At 38.7% G+C, this 17,048-nt stretch overlaps 1 protein-coding gene across 1 annotated transcript; it reads left to right on the top strand.

The window, feature by feature from the left end:
* Positions 1-393: 393 nt before the first annotated feature.
* Positions 394-4,049, top strand: LOC124865005 (transcription factor Sox-9-like). The gene is made up of 3 exons (XM_047359990.1): positions 394-1,113; positions 1,469-1,716; positions 1,955-4,049. The coding sequence occupies exons 1-3, from the start codon at positions 686-688 to the stop codon at positions 2,710-2,712; spliced, it is 1,434 nt and encodes a 477-aa protein (XP_047215946.1). The 5' UTR covers positions 394-685; the 3' UTR covers positions 2,713-4,049.
* Positions 4,050-17,048: the final 12,999 nt, after the last annotated feature.

Raw genomic sequence — 17,048 nt, 5'->3', positions numbered from 1 at the left:
TAGCCTATAATAAACAAGTAATTAAAATGTACTTTTTTTAATCCAAATGACATGTTTGGTAAAGGTAAAGCTGTTTTAGTGTTTGTGGTAATTTTAAACTGAAGAAGTATAAGGTCTTCCACCAATGTTACTCCCGTTTTAAAAGCTTACTATTCTTGTTCGAAATTATTCGTTAAATTGATGTTTTACAGTTGAACTTTGATTAGGTATTAAAATGAAACTGAAGCTCACAAAGGGAAAAAGCCTAGTTAAACCGGGTTTTCACTGGTGTTGGCTCCAACGTTTTCTGAGTCGGAGTATGTCTCCGCCCACTGAACGGCCCACCACCACCCCTCCCCAATCATTCCCTTCCCTCAAACATAAATTGCGGCATCGCCTCCTGAGTTTGCTGACGCTTCGGATATCCTTCAAGAGAGATTCAGTGTTTCACTCCGTTTTAAAGTCACTGTTTCTCAATTGTGTTAGTTTGCAAAAATTTTAAGAAGTCTAAGGAGCGTGAAGACCTTTATTTATTTATTTTTTTTTGTTGCTTTTTTTACTTTAAAGGATTGAAGTTTGCAGGTCAAACTGTGCGCCCTTACAGACTGTCTCTGCAGTCTTTGGGCACATAACATTTGGATTAAAAAAAAAAAAGGACTTCCTCCTTTTTTTTCTAGTGCGAGCAGCTAGTCGTTAATTTTCTCGCATGAATCTCCTCGACCCTTACCTGAAGATGACAGAAGAACAGGAGAAATGTCACTCTGACGCTCCGAGCCCCAGCATGTCTGAGGATTCAGCGGGCTCGCCGTGCCCGTCCGTGTCCGGCTCGGACACCGAGAACACCCGACCTTCCGACAACCACCTCCTCATGGGTCCGGACTACAAGAAGGAGGGCGAGGAAGAGAAGTTCCCGGTGTGCATCAGAGACGCAGTGTCCCAGGTGCTGAAGGGCTACGACTGGACGCTAGTGCCCGTGCCGGTGCGCGTCAACGGCTCCAGCAAGAGCAAACCACACGTCAAGAGACCCATGAACGCATTCATGGTGTGGGCTCAGGCGGCGCGGAGAAAGCTGGCCGATCAGTACCCGCACTTGCACAACGCAGAACTCAGCAAAACCCTGGGAAAACTCTGGAGGTGAGTTGTCTATGAATTTGAGGTCCGTTTATGTAGCGCTCTTTTACGCACAATACTTGCGAATGCTTCTGAAAAAGTCTGCAGCTCTTCTTTGATGTGAGTTTTACACGTTGCTAGTTTTCCAATGCTTTGGTATATATTTGAATCATATATATATATATATATATATATATGTGTGTGTATGTATGTATATGTGTTTTATTTAATTGGGTTTGCTTTTTCCTGTCGTAAAAACTAATCCGAGTTAAGACCACATTTTAACTGCCTGGTGGTGTATTTGTTCATGCACTTATGCATAAACAAGTAGAAATCTACATAAATGTACAATTTATATTTTGATTTGTGCCATTTTCAGGCTGCTCAATGAGGTAGAGAAGCGCCCGTTCGTTGAAGAAGCCGAACGCCTGAGAGTACAGCACAAGAAGGATCACCCTGACTACAAATATCAACCGAGGCGGAGGAAATCTGTCAAGAACGGCCAAAACGAATCCGAAGATGGCGAGCAGACCCACATCTCTCCAAATGCAATCTTCAAGGCGCTGCAGCAGGCAGACTCTCCGGCGTCCAGCATGGGTGAGGTTCACTCCCCGGGAGAACATTCAGGTGAGATGAGGAAACAAAAATGCTTTTAATATTGTTTTGTTGCATTTTGTTTTGATTGTTGAAACTGTCAACAATCAGGAGTTTATCATTTTACTACAAACACGTCTTAGAATTTTGCCAGTAGTATATGCGTAAGGTTACCCCTGCCTCTTTCTGTAGATTTACATGCAATCTGCTGTATTGGAAGTGATAATTTATTTTTCAGAGCCATGCAACTAACTTTGCCTCTCTCAACTAGGTCAGTCACAGGGGCCACCAACACCTCCAACTACCCCAAAGACTGATCTCCCCTCCAGCAAAGCTGACCTGAAGCGTGAGGGCCGCCCCATTCAGGAGAGCAGCAGTCGGCAGCTCAACATTGACTTTGGAGCTGTGGACATTGGCGAGCTTAGCAGCGATGTCATTTCCAACATTGGCAGCTTTGATGTTGATGAGTTCGACCAATACCTGCCACCTCACAGCCATGCTGGGGTTGCTGGTGCAGCGCAAGCTGGCTACACAGGTAGCTACGGTATCAGTAGCTCCTCAGACGGTCAGGGAGCCAGTGTCGGAGCCCATGCCTGGATGTCCAAGCAGCAGCAGCATACTTTGACCACCCTGGGTGGAGCAGGAGAGCAAGGGCAACAGGGTCAGCAGAGAACCACCCAGATCAAGACAGAGCAGCTTAGCCCGAGCCACTACAGCGACCAACAGGGATCCCCGCAGCACATCACCTATGGCTCATTCAACCTACAGCACTACAGTCCCTCCTCATACCCCTCCATCACAAGAGCACAGTATGACTATTCAGAGCACCAAAGCAGTGCCAACTCTTACTATAGCCATGCAACTGGCCAAGGCTCTAGCCTGTACTCCACTTTCAGCTACATGAGCCCCAGCCAGAGGCCGATGTACACCCCAATAGCCGACAGCGCTGGGGTGCCCTCTGTGCCGCAGATCCACAGTCCACAGCACTGGGAGCAGCAGCCGATTTACACACAACTGTCCAGGCCCTAAGGAGCCGCAACACATCCACCCATGACTTCTCTCCCCCAACCCCAATGGCCTTAATTTCATTGTCCTTGCCACAATACCAATAGAAAAACACAATATGGACTTTTTTATAGTTCTGAAAATACATCTTTAAATTGGCTCACAGCAGTGCCTTTTGTATTGGTTGGAATTGTGATTATATTTTTTTAGATATAATGTTTAAAAAGTTAAATCCTCTGTGAGGACATACTGGTTATGAATATAATAGTATGTACTGTGTATGTGTTCTGCTCTTGTTATTCTCAGCATAATCAGTGTCATGATCATCATTGCTTGCTTAAATGAACAGGGATGCCGGGTTAAAACACCCACCCTCAGTGGCCTTTTTATTCTCTCTAACGTATTTTTTTACTGGAAGTTTACTGACACTGCCATCTCACCGTAGCCTTCATTATGCTTCGAAATTTTCTACTGTACGTATGCTAACTTCAGTGAGATCCAGGTGTTAATCAATGCAGGTTTGGAATTGATTAGAATTGTTGGCCTTGATACAACCGTGTCATCAGCGAAGAGTCTAATGTTCTACTTAAACTTATTGTATTTGAAACGCTAAAAGCAGGGGCCATGTAACTCTTTTGGGGACCTTACTATGTTGCTAGATGTGAAAGTGATGCTTGCTTCTTGTCTGAGTACTGCCTTCAATACCATTAGTGCCTCTGAAGCCACACAAGGGAGGCTTTGCGGTCCAAATAGACAATGGCACAGGTCAAATCCCCTGCTTGTTGAGATTCAGGAAGTGACCTTTGACCTGGCGCTTGCCAGCGTAAATCAGGTCTGAGCATGGTGTGCTACTACCACACAATTTTCCCCTTCTTTTTTTTCTTAATTTATTCTTTAGCATTAATTTTATTGGAGAATTATCTTTTAAACTCAGCAGCAGCTAACAGGTGAATTTAGGTTGCTGTCATATGTGGTACAAAATGCTTATTTATCATTTTGTTAATGTTTTCATATAATTCTTGATCTACTTGTGTACAGAATGCTCAAAAAATCACATGATGGGTCCTTCTCTGTAAGCAAAACTTAATGTTTTCTTCTTACTTCTTTTCTAACATAATGACTGGATGAGAAAAGCAGCTGTAAAGAATTTTGCTTGATTCAACAAAATACTTTTAGTTTGTTGGGTTTTTTTTCTAAAAAAGAAAGTTTTTTCCTGTTTTATATTCTGTATAATTAGTTCTCATTTCTGTCATCTTCTTAATGCAGTTTCCCTAGGTAAATATGGCATTGTCTTAAAAGCTTATCTTTTGTATTATTATTATTATTTTTGTTTGCAATAAAAGCAATTGTCAGAAAAAACATTTCCCATCTTGAGCTGTCTTTGTTTCTTTTGACATTATTTGTTGCAGGTGGATTCTCATAAATAAAATGAACAAATGTTTCTCTGTAATTAAATTCAATGGCCAACAGCTAATTAAACATAAAATTCAGTTTTTGAAAATTTGAATATTACATAAAACAAATAAGGAAAATATTTTTAACACAGAAATGTGAGCAATACAGTATATGGATTCATACTTGTTCGGGGCTCCTTTTGCATGAATTACTGCATCAATGCCTGGCATAGAGATGATCAGCCTTTGGCTCTGCTAAGGTGATAAGGAAGTTCAGGTGGCTTTAATAGCGGTCTTCACATCGTCTGCATTGTTTGATTTGGTGTCTCGCATCATTCTCTTCACAATACCAAACAAGTTCTCCATGGGGTTTGTGTCAGTTATGTTTTCTGACCTATCAAAAGGATTTCATGATTATATAACCATACATTGATAGTATTGGCTATATGTGCACGTGCCAGGTAATGATGGCAAATTAAACGTTTTCATATAGCTTGTCAGCAGATGGAAGCATGAGAGTATTCATGCTACACTGTGGTCATCTCTGTTGTATATAAACCTTTTCTATCACACTTCTTTCTCCCAAGCAACTTCCCATTAGAATACATACAGCACTATATGAACAGCCAGATTGTCAAGCAATAATCGTCTGGAGCTTATCCTTCATGTACAAATGATTGTCAACTGTAATAATGTCAGGTCACCTGTTTTCCATTTTAATGTGTAGACTAGAATATAATATCATTCTTATTGTTCCTATCCAATCTTCCTATTTTCTAAGTAACTCAATTTTGGGCTTTCATTAGCTGTACTTCATAATACTCAAAATTAACAATATTAAGCACTTAAAATAAAACACATTGCATGTTATAAATCTGTACACAAATTTCCTTTTTTAACTGAGTTACAAAAATAAAATATATGATAGTTGAATGTTTTGAGATACACCTGTAAAATCAAAACAAAGTTTTTTTCATCTTCTAATGTTTGCTTAGCAATGCTATAAAGATACACCATTGCATTAGAATTTGAATAAACAAAAATGCTTTTAATGAAAATCTTGCAATAGCAGCAAAATAAAGAATTGGATAATTATATATTTTTTCTGACTTATTAATAGGTAGCTGCAGACATTTTAGTTTAGGCTTCTGGCTTCGCAGACCATGAGGTCACAGGTCCGTTTGGTACCCAGGCCCATCGACAAGACATATGTCCACACCCCTCCCTTTGCCTGTATACACAACGACTTAAAGAAACAAACTAGACGCTGTGTTAGGTTTATTTCTCATTGGCTAAGCAATATAGCAACAGAGCTGAACTTAATAAATCAGCCACAATGTAAACACAATCAGGTACTGTAGGCTTGTGTTGAAATTCGAGGTACATTTGGAGATGATGTCTATTTCCTGATGTTTAATCTCTTCTTTTATTCTGGCTTCTCCTAATGTCACCAGGATGACTTGACAAGATTCCCAGATATCAGAATATCAACATATCAGGATAAGCTGACATTATAATGAAAACATCTGTTTTTATTTTGCTAAATGACAGCAATGGTTCACATTAATATTCAATATTTAATTATTAAGAATTATTAGAGAAAAATAACTTCCCTTTTAAATTTAATCTTAGAATAGATGTCAGGACAGATGTTAGTGCCCTGTCCTGTGTTCATAAAAATAGAAATCACATGATTTTATGAGCAACTCCTTCTAGATCTTTATGTGATTATATATTTGAATTAAATTGGAATGAACTGGATTGATTTGAACAAAATTTGGGCTGAGTTGAAGTCTTTATAGCTTAAAAATATTCTGTCTGTTTGTCTATTAGTTATAATTCAGTACTACATAAATTAATGAATTGAATTTATTTTAATTATTCTTCAGCCACCAAATACTGTAGAAGTGTGATGACCCAAGCCATACTTGTGCAATACTTTCAGGAAACACTGCTGGTGGTATGAGAAATTTCCCTGCCTGTTTTCAGTGTCATCTGGCCTCACTCTGCTGTCTCTGGTTACAAAGGAGGACAACTTCCTCTTCTGACAGTGAGGAGCAGACATGGTGTGTACAGCCCACCTCCCACAGAGACCCCCAGGGGCACATCCATCACTGAATCTCCTGTGGCTCAAACCTGGAGCCTCGCAGCAGGGGCCTCAGGCTCTAGCAGGGCAGAAAAATGCAGCTAGTGTCTGTCTAGGGCAAAGGAGAGAAGGGGAACACTGAAAGAAGCCCCAATAATCTTTTTTAAGACCTGCAAAGGCAGGAATTTTACTCATGACTGATGTGACGCTGAAGAATTCAGAGTAGGATTTACTCTTCAAACCTGAAACACTCTGAGTGACACCATGTGGAGGAGTTAGGAGGCCACCTTGAACCTAAACAATGGCATTTGAGTTTGATGAGTTCTTACTGGACTACATCGTTATGTGACAGACAATTATGCTGTCTCCATGAGGTGTTTAGGGTGAGGCAGCAATAACTGGCCCCTGACAAAAGATCTTAAATGGAAGTTAATATGTGGCAAACAATTCTTTTCAAAATGAAGAATAAAAAGTCATTAAGAGTTGTTTATATATACTTACAGTTATGTAGAAAATTATGACACCCCTTTAAATATCTAGTTCTTTAATTGTAAATGTTCACATGTTGCTGTCCAAACAAATCTTTTGTTTAGTTACTCAATTTCAGTGAAAAATCGATTTAACATTGTTTTACTTTTTAATATCAAAAGATAACAACAAAAATTAGTTTAAAGTTAAGTTTGGTTGCTCATTCCCAACCTTCATCTGCAGGTCTGAGATGTTTGAGGGGCTTACTGCATTCGCAGGCTATTTCAAGTCAAAACCACAGGTTTTTAGTGAAATCCATTTCTGAATTATTAGCTATTCCTTGGTGGACTTTTCTTTACAGATTAGTTCAGATTTTCCTCAAGGTCCCTCTGATATACTGTATAATTACTGGTCCACTACTATATCGAGCTAATCAGCACCTGCTGAAGCAAAGTCTCCTTTGTGGTGCGCTTACAATACAGTTGTTGGGGGGAGGGCACACACAAAAAACAAACAAACTCAGCAATACAGATACATTACACTTGTTGCCATTGCTTATTAAAAGATGATCAGAGGGCTTCAGCAAGGATGGGTACCTGTCATGTGGTTATTATGTGTTTGAATTTGTATATATATATGTTTTTGAAGATATGACGCCTATATTTGATTGTTTTGTATTCACCTGTAAATTTTGTTTACTAAAACTGACCAAAGCTAGACTACAACCTTTTTGAGTTTTTGTCGACTGAAACTGAACTAAAACTATAACATAAAAATGACTAAATGTGCCTAAAACTAATAAGCGTTTTGGTCCAAAAGACTAAGCCTAAAACTAAGATGGCTGCCAAAAACAACACTGGTCAAACGGTAGAACATGACATCATTATTTAGGCTTTCTCTGCATGAGGTTATAGTGATTCACTGCTTTTCTGCAGACACAGAAATCAGAATCAGTCACATCAAACACATCATGAGAATCTGTCACCAAAATTGTGTTGTATTTGTTTTACCCCTATACCAGATTACTTTAGGAAATTGGATCTATTGACTTTTCTGATTTTGAAACGCATTAGGTTAAACACATAAAACACAGGTCTATTTAATCTATGTAAATTTTCAAAGCAAAACAAAAGCAATGTATTTTGCTAAAGAAAATGTCCCAGCCCTCTAGCCTCTAGCTCAGAAAGTCTTGGCAGAGACTGACCGAGGCTCTGTACAGATTGAATGGGGCTGTGATGGGGTTTTCTCCTCACCAAACAGCAGGACTGCCCTGATGAATGTTTCCGAGAAGGATCGGAAACAGGACCAATTTTTTCTTTCTTTCTTTTTCTCCTTTTTTTTAAGCAAGCCATTCCATGGGCAATTTTCCCAGGTCGACCCCATTATTATTCTGCAGAGACATCTGCCCCCTCCAAACCCTATGGGTGGTCTTTTGAGGGCAAAAAGGAGAGGAATAGAAAAGAAAAAGCTAAAAAACAAATCTGGTGATACATCCATGGTGACTGGACAACTACAAAGTACACAAGAACATCAAGAACTAAACCAAATAAACATCAGCACAGTAAATGACGTAAACAATATTATAACGGCAAAACCAATTGTACGAACATAAATTTGTATCTTAAACAAAAGTTTTCAGATATAATTTTATTTAACCATCAATTCTTACTGAATTTGTAAACACTGCTTTCTTGCATACAATAACATTCAGAACTGACCAACACACTCACTTGCTTTCAACTCATCCAGTCCATAAAGTTCTTTCTTAAACCAACAAGACACAACCAGAGGAAACTCGTGCTAAATCATTCGGAAAGGCAAGCTTACTACAAGCCTGTCTCCATGGAATCTTTACCCTCAGCTCAAGAACTACAGTGTGAAGAAATGGGCTGTAAATGGTGGACACATTTTATACATCTTGAGTTGTATTAACCATTATATGCACTGGCAAACATAACAATAGACACCCAGCTTACTTTTGTTTCACGCTTATGTATTCCCGTCTTGCCGCTTTTTTGGATTTTGCTCACAGATCGAGCATATTTAGCAGGCAAAACTTTGCCACATAGCATCCATCTTGCACCAGCCCTGATAGGGACACTGTCCTGTGCCAAGAGGCCAAGCTGGGCCAGCCCGCTGGAAACCTTGGTGAGCTCTGTGCCTTTTGTCTAAGAAAGTGGAAGAAACCTGGCACTGATCCGAGGTCAGCGTCACAAAATTATATTACCATAATCCCATTAAGCGTGTCTGAGGCCTCATGAGTTCCAGTTCAGTCTGGGATAAAGGTAGGTGTGGGCTGGCAGTGCAAGATTTGCACTGAAACACGCAGTCACTGAATTACATAGAATAGTTATAATAAAAGTATTAATACTTTAGCACTGGATATATTTTTCCAAATTATTTTGTATTAGGTAACACCACTAACTAAACTACAACTGAAACTTCATCATTTTAAAGAAAAATATATACAAATGTTCCACTGACCATAACTAAACCCAGAAGAAAAAGCAAGATGATGAATTATGTGTCCTTTTCTGTAACCTGTTTTTAATCATGGTTTCTCATCCTTATCTTGTTTTATTCCTTGTGCTCAGAGAGAAAAGCAATCTCCAATAATAATTAGATTTTCCATCTGAAGAGAAACGTTTTGGCTGTCAAACCCACCACAGATGTAATGGTTTGTCTTTGCTAATTCCCCTCACTGTACCTGGTAAATCTCCACAGAACATATCCTTTTTTCAGTAGATTTGTGCTTTTAAGGCTTTGTGGTGCCTTTGACACAGTGGATAATCACCTTCTCTTTAAGAAGCTCTTTTATTCATTCATTCTTTTCATAGTTGATAGACAGAAGCTTCTCTGTACAAATCAAATGGAAATTGTTTGAGTGCAACAAGACTTACAGATGGAGTTGCTAAATGATCTGCCCTGGTCCTCATCCAGTTATCATGGTATGTGCTAGCTGAAGATCTATTTTATTGCCATTCAGATTATAAACATATGCATCTGCCCTTGAAAATAGCACCTAAAGAATCACTGCAACCTTTATTAAACTGTTTATATGACATGAAAACATAGTTGAACTTAAACTTTCTTACCTTAAATGTAAACCAAACAGAGTTTAATTTTTTAAGATTAAAAAACTTAAGAAATTACCCTGAATACAAATCTCATAACAAATATCTTTTTGAAAATCTTTGGTGATAACTTAGTAATGATAAAAGCAAAAATGCCTGAATGTGTAACATCAGTATTGGCCTCATTTCTTTCCATTCTTGTTCGCTTCAAGACAGACTTAATGTTTGATTAATTGTCTGTAAAGCTGTACATGGGATAGCTTGAATGTCAAAACAAAAATAAGGCATGTTACACACAAGATGTGAATGTTTTATAGTTTGCCTTTTTTGGACCATATATCCTTGAGTTGCCAGTCCTTGCGATGATTGATTATCAATAGCAGCTCAGTGGCCACTTCTTTGCTTAAAGGGCCCAGTTTCTCAAACATCCCTCCCCTGTGTTTGTCCATTCCATTGAGGGGACAACCAATAAGGCTTGATCCCTTGTCTAAATAAGTTAATACCTGAACCAACATGTAAAAGTAAAGTTCAGGGCCACATTCAGATTCCTGAGAAATGGGCAGTGCCAAACTTAGCAGAAAGCTGATAAATAACAATCACACAGTGTGACTGTTTTTCACAGAGAACTAGACAATGTCAACACACATGCAAAATAAAAATTTTTATTAACAATTTCTGTATTTCTATAAATTCTACGATAACATTCCTTAATATATATGCTAAATATTATCTAGTAAAGCTTTGATGTTCAGTTTTTACAATTGTGTGGTACTTCTTTACTGCATTTATTACTAGGCTGACAATCTTTGTTGGGGTATTAGCTTGCTGTTCTATGTGTAAAGTTTAGTATATTCCAACTAACACCGAACAATAAGCTGTTTGGACCTCATTGTGGTCAGAAGGCAACACTTAAAAAAGGTGCAAGGGAGCTTTCAGTTTTAGTTTAGTTGAGTAATATCAGAAGTACTGCTTCCCCATATGTTCCTGAGTAGCTTTTAATATTGTTTGTTGGCCTTATTCTTTTCAATTCTTAAAAATAATTGCTCATGGATTTGGTAAGTGTGTGTGAGCTTACACTGGGATATGTGAGATCTGCAACACGTTAAACATGCATAATAACTTAACTACTTAACTAGTGCACAAAAAGAAGAAAACAAATGCTAAACTCCTTGGTTGTGCCTCTGTCAGAAAAAGAGCATCTGGGAAAAGAGACAGTGGGGAAAGTGTAAAAATCTCTGCCAGTTAAGTGTCTCGATAAGGTGGGCTAGATGAAGGAGAAACTTGAGTCTCTATCTTTAAATTAAGATCTCACTGTGGGAAATAACTTTTTCTGATTGATTTCTATAACTCGCGGTGAAATTCCTTGGATGCCTGTTGGCATTGGAAAATATGCAAGATTTGCTTCCTAACCCTGGGAAAAAGCAGGCTCTCTCCTGATTTATGATAGCTTGAAATCTTCAAAATTCTCACTCAGACGTGTCAACAAACATCACAGCAAAGGTAAAGTTATGCGTGTGCTCATGAGCACAGTTCCAATGAGTGGTGTTTGACACTTTGTTAAGGTTTTCCTCTTGTTCCTTGTGTGCTCTCGGGCCCTACTCATCTCTTCCCCATGTGGCCTTTTGCACTTTAGGCGCTGACCCTAATACCCCAAAGATCACTTGAAAGAGCCCCCTAACCACCCCAGCAATCTGGTAACATTTGGTCTACAAATTCTTTTCTCAAAGGCTGATCCCATGAAGCTTAACCTGAAAATTTCTGCTACTTTAACTACTTTAAACTAGCTGAACAGTCTTTAGCAACATCATTAACTATTAATATTAATTACAGGATGCTGCAAAGACTAGTCACAAGATGAAACACTGAAAAAGATTTTTCTTTATAACATAAAAACATAAAAGATTGTAATGGGATGTTTCAAGATTTCGAAGGTAAGGTTCTATTAAAAGGTTATAAGCCTTTATTATCTTACCTGCAGTAGATGTCTGTCCTGGCATCCCCATTTAGTAAAAACCAATATTAATTTGTAAACTGGAACCACTTTAAAATATGTTACTAGCCCAAATATCAACGAGTCATTACTACTTAAGCAAAGTGCTCTAAGTGTAAACATTGACACAGGAGTCATAAGTTGATTTACAACTGTAGCTGTATGTGTCCATTCAGATATATCTTGAGAAAGAAGTGAAAAGCTATGTGCGTATCCGGTAATAAATTGTCAGAACGTTATAGTAGCTTTTAAAACCAAATACAACATATGTTGGATCTGCATATTACGAGAGTTTCTTTTAGAAACTCTGGTTGGGACAAAATATATGTGGCTGTCAGGAAAAGGGAGAATGGGAAGAACAGTAGGAGAGACTGCAACATCAGGAATGTCAGTAGTGAGCAACTTGAATTACTGATGACATGTATTGTTTTATGGAAAGTGTACAGTTTTCCTGATTCATTTTATTAACTGTAATTTAAAGTATTGGACTAGAATTACAATTGGTCAATGACTATTAAAAAAAGAATCTGATTGGATCTGTGAAAAATGAGGTATAAGGTTGTTCTCCAAAAGCTAAAAAAGCATTTGCATAAAGTTCAGACGGTTTTGAGATTGGATTTGTTTTAAGACTGTGTCTAAAGTCTACTTTAGTCTTGGCTCTTCTCGGATTAGCTGCTTTTGCAGTCAACTGATGTGGAATTATGCTAAGTGAAGATGTGAAAATAGATATCTACTGCAGGTGGGATATCTTTTGGTTATAATCTTTTTAATAAACTTAACTTTAAAAGTCCTTTAGTGTCCTTCTAACCAAGCAAAATGTATGAAATTAAGGTATGTTTTCCATTGTGCCCCCGGCTAATGTGGTTCCGAAGAGGTATGTCCTTGTGTCTAATCAGCCAAAGTACCACACAATAACCATGAGAACAAACTCTCCTGTAAGATCCAAGCATGCAATGTTGCATATCAATGACCCCCATTAACAGAGACACAGAGAGAAAGACAACAAAAAGAGAGGATAAAAGGGCCTCTGCCCAACTAAAGGAACACAACGCAAACACTACAAACACACACACACACACAGTCCAAGCAAGTCTGTGAAATATGACAGTCCCTCAGTGAAGAAGGTGGGGGTGAAGGGAAGCCATATTGTAACAATCTGATTCTGTGGTCATTAATCGTATCCTGCTGTTCCAGCCTCCCCGACCGTGTGCTCTGAGCGTATGTCAAACACATTTCCCCTCTCTCGGTGGGCACACTCCCAGCCAGCTTCAATGCTGCACAAAGACACGGACCCTGAGAGCTCCTGAAGGCAGACAGGCAAGATAATCTCCCCCTTGGACTCAAATGCCAAGCCTAGAGCCAGCCATAAATAGACAGAGAGAAACGGGTAAATGGGAAACGTCCTTTATCCTGGTCATAATGTTAGAACTATGTATTCTTAGGGACTAACTCTATTGGCTATAAATAAAATATTTCCACAAACATTATTTTTAGCCTCATTAATTAAGTGTTATTGTCAGTATGTCTTTCAAAAAGTTGGTATTTAACAAAAGTACTGGGAAATTAGCTGAGTTCAAAGACCTTTTTAAAGTAATCCCAAGTTGGAAAGAAAACCAAAACCACCCCTTTGGAATATACATCATTTGTATAGCTGATGAGAATTTTAAACAGCAATCTCAAAATGTACTGACAAACAGCCAGGCAGTAAGGGGTGTTTGGCAACTATAAAGCAGTCATCTCATTCTTCGGTATTACCCATCTTTTCATTAATGCTGCTGGCTTTGCTCCTTTGATTCCCCTCCTGCTGTGAGCTGCCTCATTAGGGAAGTGATGATGTAACCCCTCTGCTTCATCAAACGCTGCTATTTGTCATTATGACTGACAAGTGCTGAGCCGGGCCAACTTACAGGAAAATAAATCTCACATTGGCCAAGTTGCTCTGCAATTATTTTTAGCCATTATCAAAACTGTCTCATTTATATTATCAATAATTTTTAAGTGCATTTAGAAACACAATGATAGGTGCTCCCTATTTCACATTGGCCTGTATCAATACCCCAAAAAATGGACGTGACAGTCAGTATTTATTTTAGTTGGTTCTGTAAATGTCTAGGAAAATAATTTAAGAAACCCAGTTCTATTGGCTGAAACTTGAGAGATCTCTTGACTTGAAGAGGAGTCTCCGGAGTAATAGAAAATCAGTCTGAAAACCCATCAATCACAGCACAGGAGAAGCATTTTTCACCAACAGGCTGCTCCAAGATCTTGACAAGATAATAGATTGCAAAACTGTCATGACACTTCACTGAAGAGATGTATTGATTATAAATCCAACTTTTGAGACTGCAGTTCCTTTATATATTGGTATCACTGCAGTTGACATTAAGATAGGTTTTATTGTGCCAGTACAAGCTTTTTGTCTCTCCAGAACTTTTTCACATGGAACAAGCATATGAATAATGGAGGTTTCTATAGCAAAACGGCACTCTTAAAATAGTCAAATTAATTTGTCTGTGGTCAAGAAATAACTGTATAGAGCTCAATATGCTTTGACAGAACCCTTGACCTTTAGGTTTTTGTTTGGATGGGTGCCCTTCAGTGGGGACAGGAGAGCGGTGATTGATTGGGTCTCTGTTGGCAAGCTCAGCTGGACATCCTGAAGAGATCTGCCCATCCATCAGATCGTCCAGAGCCAAAATGAGCTGCTTCCAGATGGGCAGCATTGTCCATGGGCCAACCTTGCAGACATCTGTAGGACCCCACCAGACCCAAAATGTTACTGACAGCCAGCCACGGATGACTCACAATCTCAGCAGTTGTGCGTCTCTGTTAACATACTTCAGAAGCTTCTGAACACATCATATTTAATTGATACCATAAACCAGTAAGGATTTACAGAAACAATATCCATCTGTTTGATTATAAGCCATAACTCAGCAATCAACAAGATAAGAGGTAGCAGTGATGGCATGCTGGCAGTGGTCATTGTTGTCTAGTGTCTAGTGAGGCGTAATATAGAGACTTAATTGTGTTGCAAGGCCTAATTGCATGGTCAGGACAGGGCGTAATAAGTTAATTCTAGGCTAGTGATCCATGATGAGAAAAGCAGCTCCTCAGCAAAGTAATAACAGGGCTTCTCATTAACCTCTAGGCTTTGAAACAAAGGAGAGGAAAATGTTTTAGATTTTGGTGATCAATTGATTAATCTGAAGTTTGACAGATATTGGGACAAGCCAAACTTCCATTGTTGAATGTTTTCCAAATATCTAGCTACTGCCTTTGAGCATAAAATCTGTTATAACAGGTGAAACTGTGAATGGACACCAATATTGTTCAAACTTCAGCCAAAGACGGCTATGGTGGCCAGGGCTGCAAACTGTTACTATATATACCAACAAACAGTTCTACTCTGACAGATGTGTTACTAGCACACAAGACGAATTTTGGGGAATGCAGAAACTCTAAAAAAGTTATAGTACTGAAATACGTCTTTTACTGCTCACTGTTTTGAAAAGCAAGGGACTGAATCACCAGATTTTAGAGATGAAACCAATGGAAAAGTGTTTTCAGTGGTTCTGTTAAAAGTTTAATTACAGTAGATAACTTTCTTTGTGTTTCATTTAGTATAAATGCCTTTTACTTTGTCCCAAATGCTAAAAGTAAATGTCTGAGAGTGGCCAAGTCCAAAGCAGACATCTGCAGATTTAAAACAACTCTAATCTCAACAAAAGTATAGTATTTAACATCAGTGCTATTTTATGAACTCAGAAACAGATGAATATTTACACAGTACATGGAACTTTGGTGCTGTGTAACCACTAATCTTCCTGAGGGAAACATGTACCAAAACTCTTATTGCACTGTTTCCCGTGTTGCTATGTTAGTGGATTGAACAGTGCACAATAGCTAGGTCTAAGCATGAGAAATTACATAGATTTTGTCAAGGATCATGTCCTTGAAGTATATTTGTCATTTTGGATGCAGTCCTGGCTTGAAAATTGTGTATCGGGATTAAGGGTGTGGAATTTATAGTGTAAAATTCAAATTTACAGTACTCTTTAAGGGCTAAAGATTCATCAAAACAGTCAGAAAGCAGAATGTGCTGTTAGTTTCACATTCAGTTTTAAAGCATCTGGCATCCCCTGGGTGAGTGAATCTTTATTACCACAGAGAGTGTGTTTTAATTGTGTTACTCGACACTGTATTATGTTATTATTGGATTATTGGCCCAACATTTGAGTAGCAATTTGTAAATACTGTGTAATGTAAATGCAGTTGCACACAGCCAGTGTACCGGATTGCAGACTTATGTTTTGGAATTTTTCAAAATGTCCAAAAGAACCATGGTGGGCTAGCTTAGCTGATGTATGCTACAGTGTTAAATGCATAGGAAGGATGTTTTACAACCCTGTAACATTTTTAAGATTTGGTTTGTTTCAATACAGCAGAGCTCTACAAGGATCTTAGCCTCTTTTGGACTAGCCAAGTGATGTATATTTATGCTAAATGAAGATGCAATGCAATGTACTGTGGGTAAGATATAAACTGTGTTTAGCCTTTTGACAAAACCTTACTTCACTAAACTATCTATTTAATATACAATACCATAAGTAGGTAGTAGGATGTGTCTGGCGAGAGGGAATTTCCGGTATCACTGCTGAGACTGCTGCCTCCACAACCCAATCCCAGATAAGTGAAACATGATGAGTACCATTAGTGTTCAGTAAAGGCTGACTTACTACATGCAACATGCATTGATGGACACATACTTGGATGTACTTTACTTTAATGTATTGTTCCAGCTCACACTACAAAAAAAAAGTGTTACTGTTAAAAATGGTCTGGACTGCATCTTAATTATGTTGTATTTATGCATGCAAGCTAGTGTGAGAGAAGATTAAACATTTTTAGTGGAAGTCTTGATGATTTAGCAACAATTCTTGTATTATCCAAAGACCAATCCAAAGAGCCCAACAGATTCAGTAAATAAGATCAACAATGGTTTGCCAGGCTGCACATTATGTTGACTGATTTGAATAGACTTTCTCTAACAGGCTTCTCAAGTGAAGAGGAATGTGTTGATAGGTGGGGACTTATGCGGTCCAATAGCCCCTCTATGACAGACTTCACACTGCTCGCTGTGTGACGATGTCTTCCACATGGACTTGGGAAAGCCCAGTTTACATGAGCTGATCCCCGAAATGTGTCCCCAGATTTGTTCTCTGGCACTGCAGCCCAAGAGCAGAGCAAACAAAAGGCATTTAGCCAATCAGGACACCCCCTGCTGAGGATCCATTAAGACAGGCTACACAGTAACACCAAGCAGAGCAGCAACCTTCCAAAAACCT

The sequence above is a fragment of the Girardinichthys multiradiatus genome, chromosome Y, assembly GCF_021462225.1.
Source record: "Girardinichthys multiradiatus isolate DD_20200921_A chromosome Y, DD_fGirMul_XY1, whole genome shotgun sequence".
Classification (NCBI taxonomy): domain Eukaryota; kingdom Metazoa; phylum Chordata; class Actinopteri; order Cyprinodontiformes; family Goodeidae; genus Girardinichthys; species Girardinichthys multiradiatus.
Note: the sequence above shows the minus strand (reverse complement) of the source record. Positions and strands in the feature narration are given on the sequence as shown.

Bases quoted from the DNA above. Each gene is read 5' to 3' on its own strand.
- LOC124865005 (XM_047359990.1), top strand. From the start codon at position 686: ATGAATCTCCTCGACCCTTACCTGAAGATGACAGAAGAACAGGAGAAA. The intron at 1,114-1,468 runs GTGAGTTGTCTA...TGCCATTTTCAG, and splicing joins ACCCTGGGAAAACTCTGGAG to GCTGCTCAATGAGGTAGAGA. The intron at 1,717-1,954 runs GTGAGATGAGGA...TCTCTCAACTAG, and splicing joins CTCCCCGGGAGAACATTCAG to GTCAGTCACAGGGGCCACCA.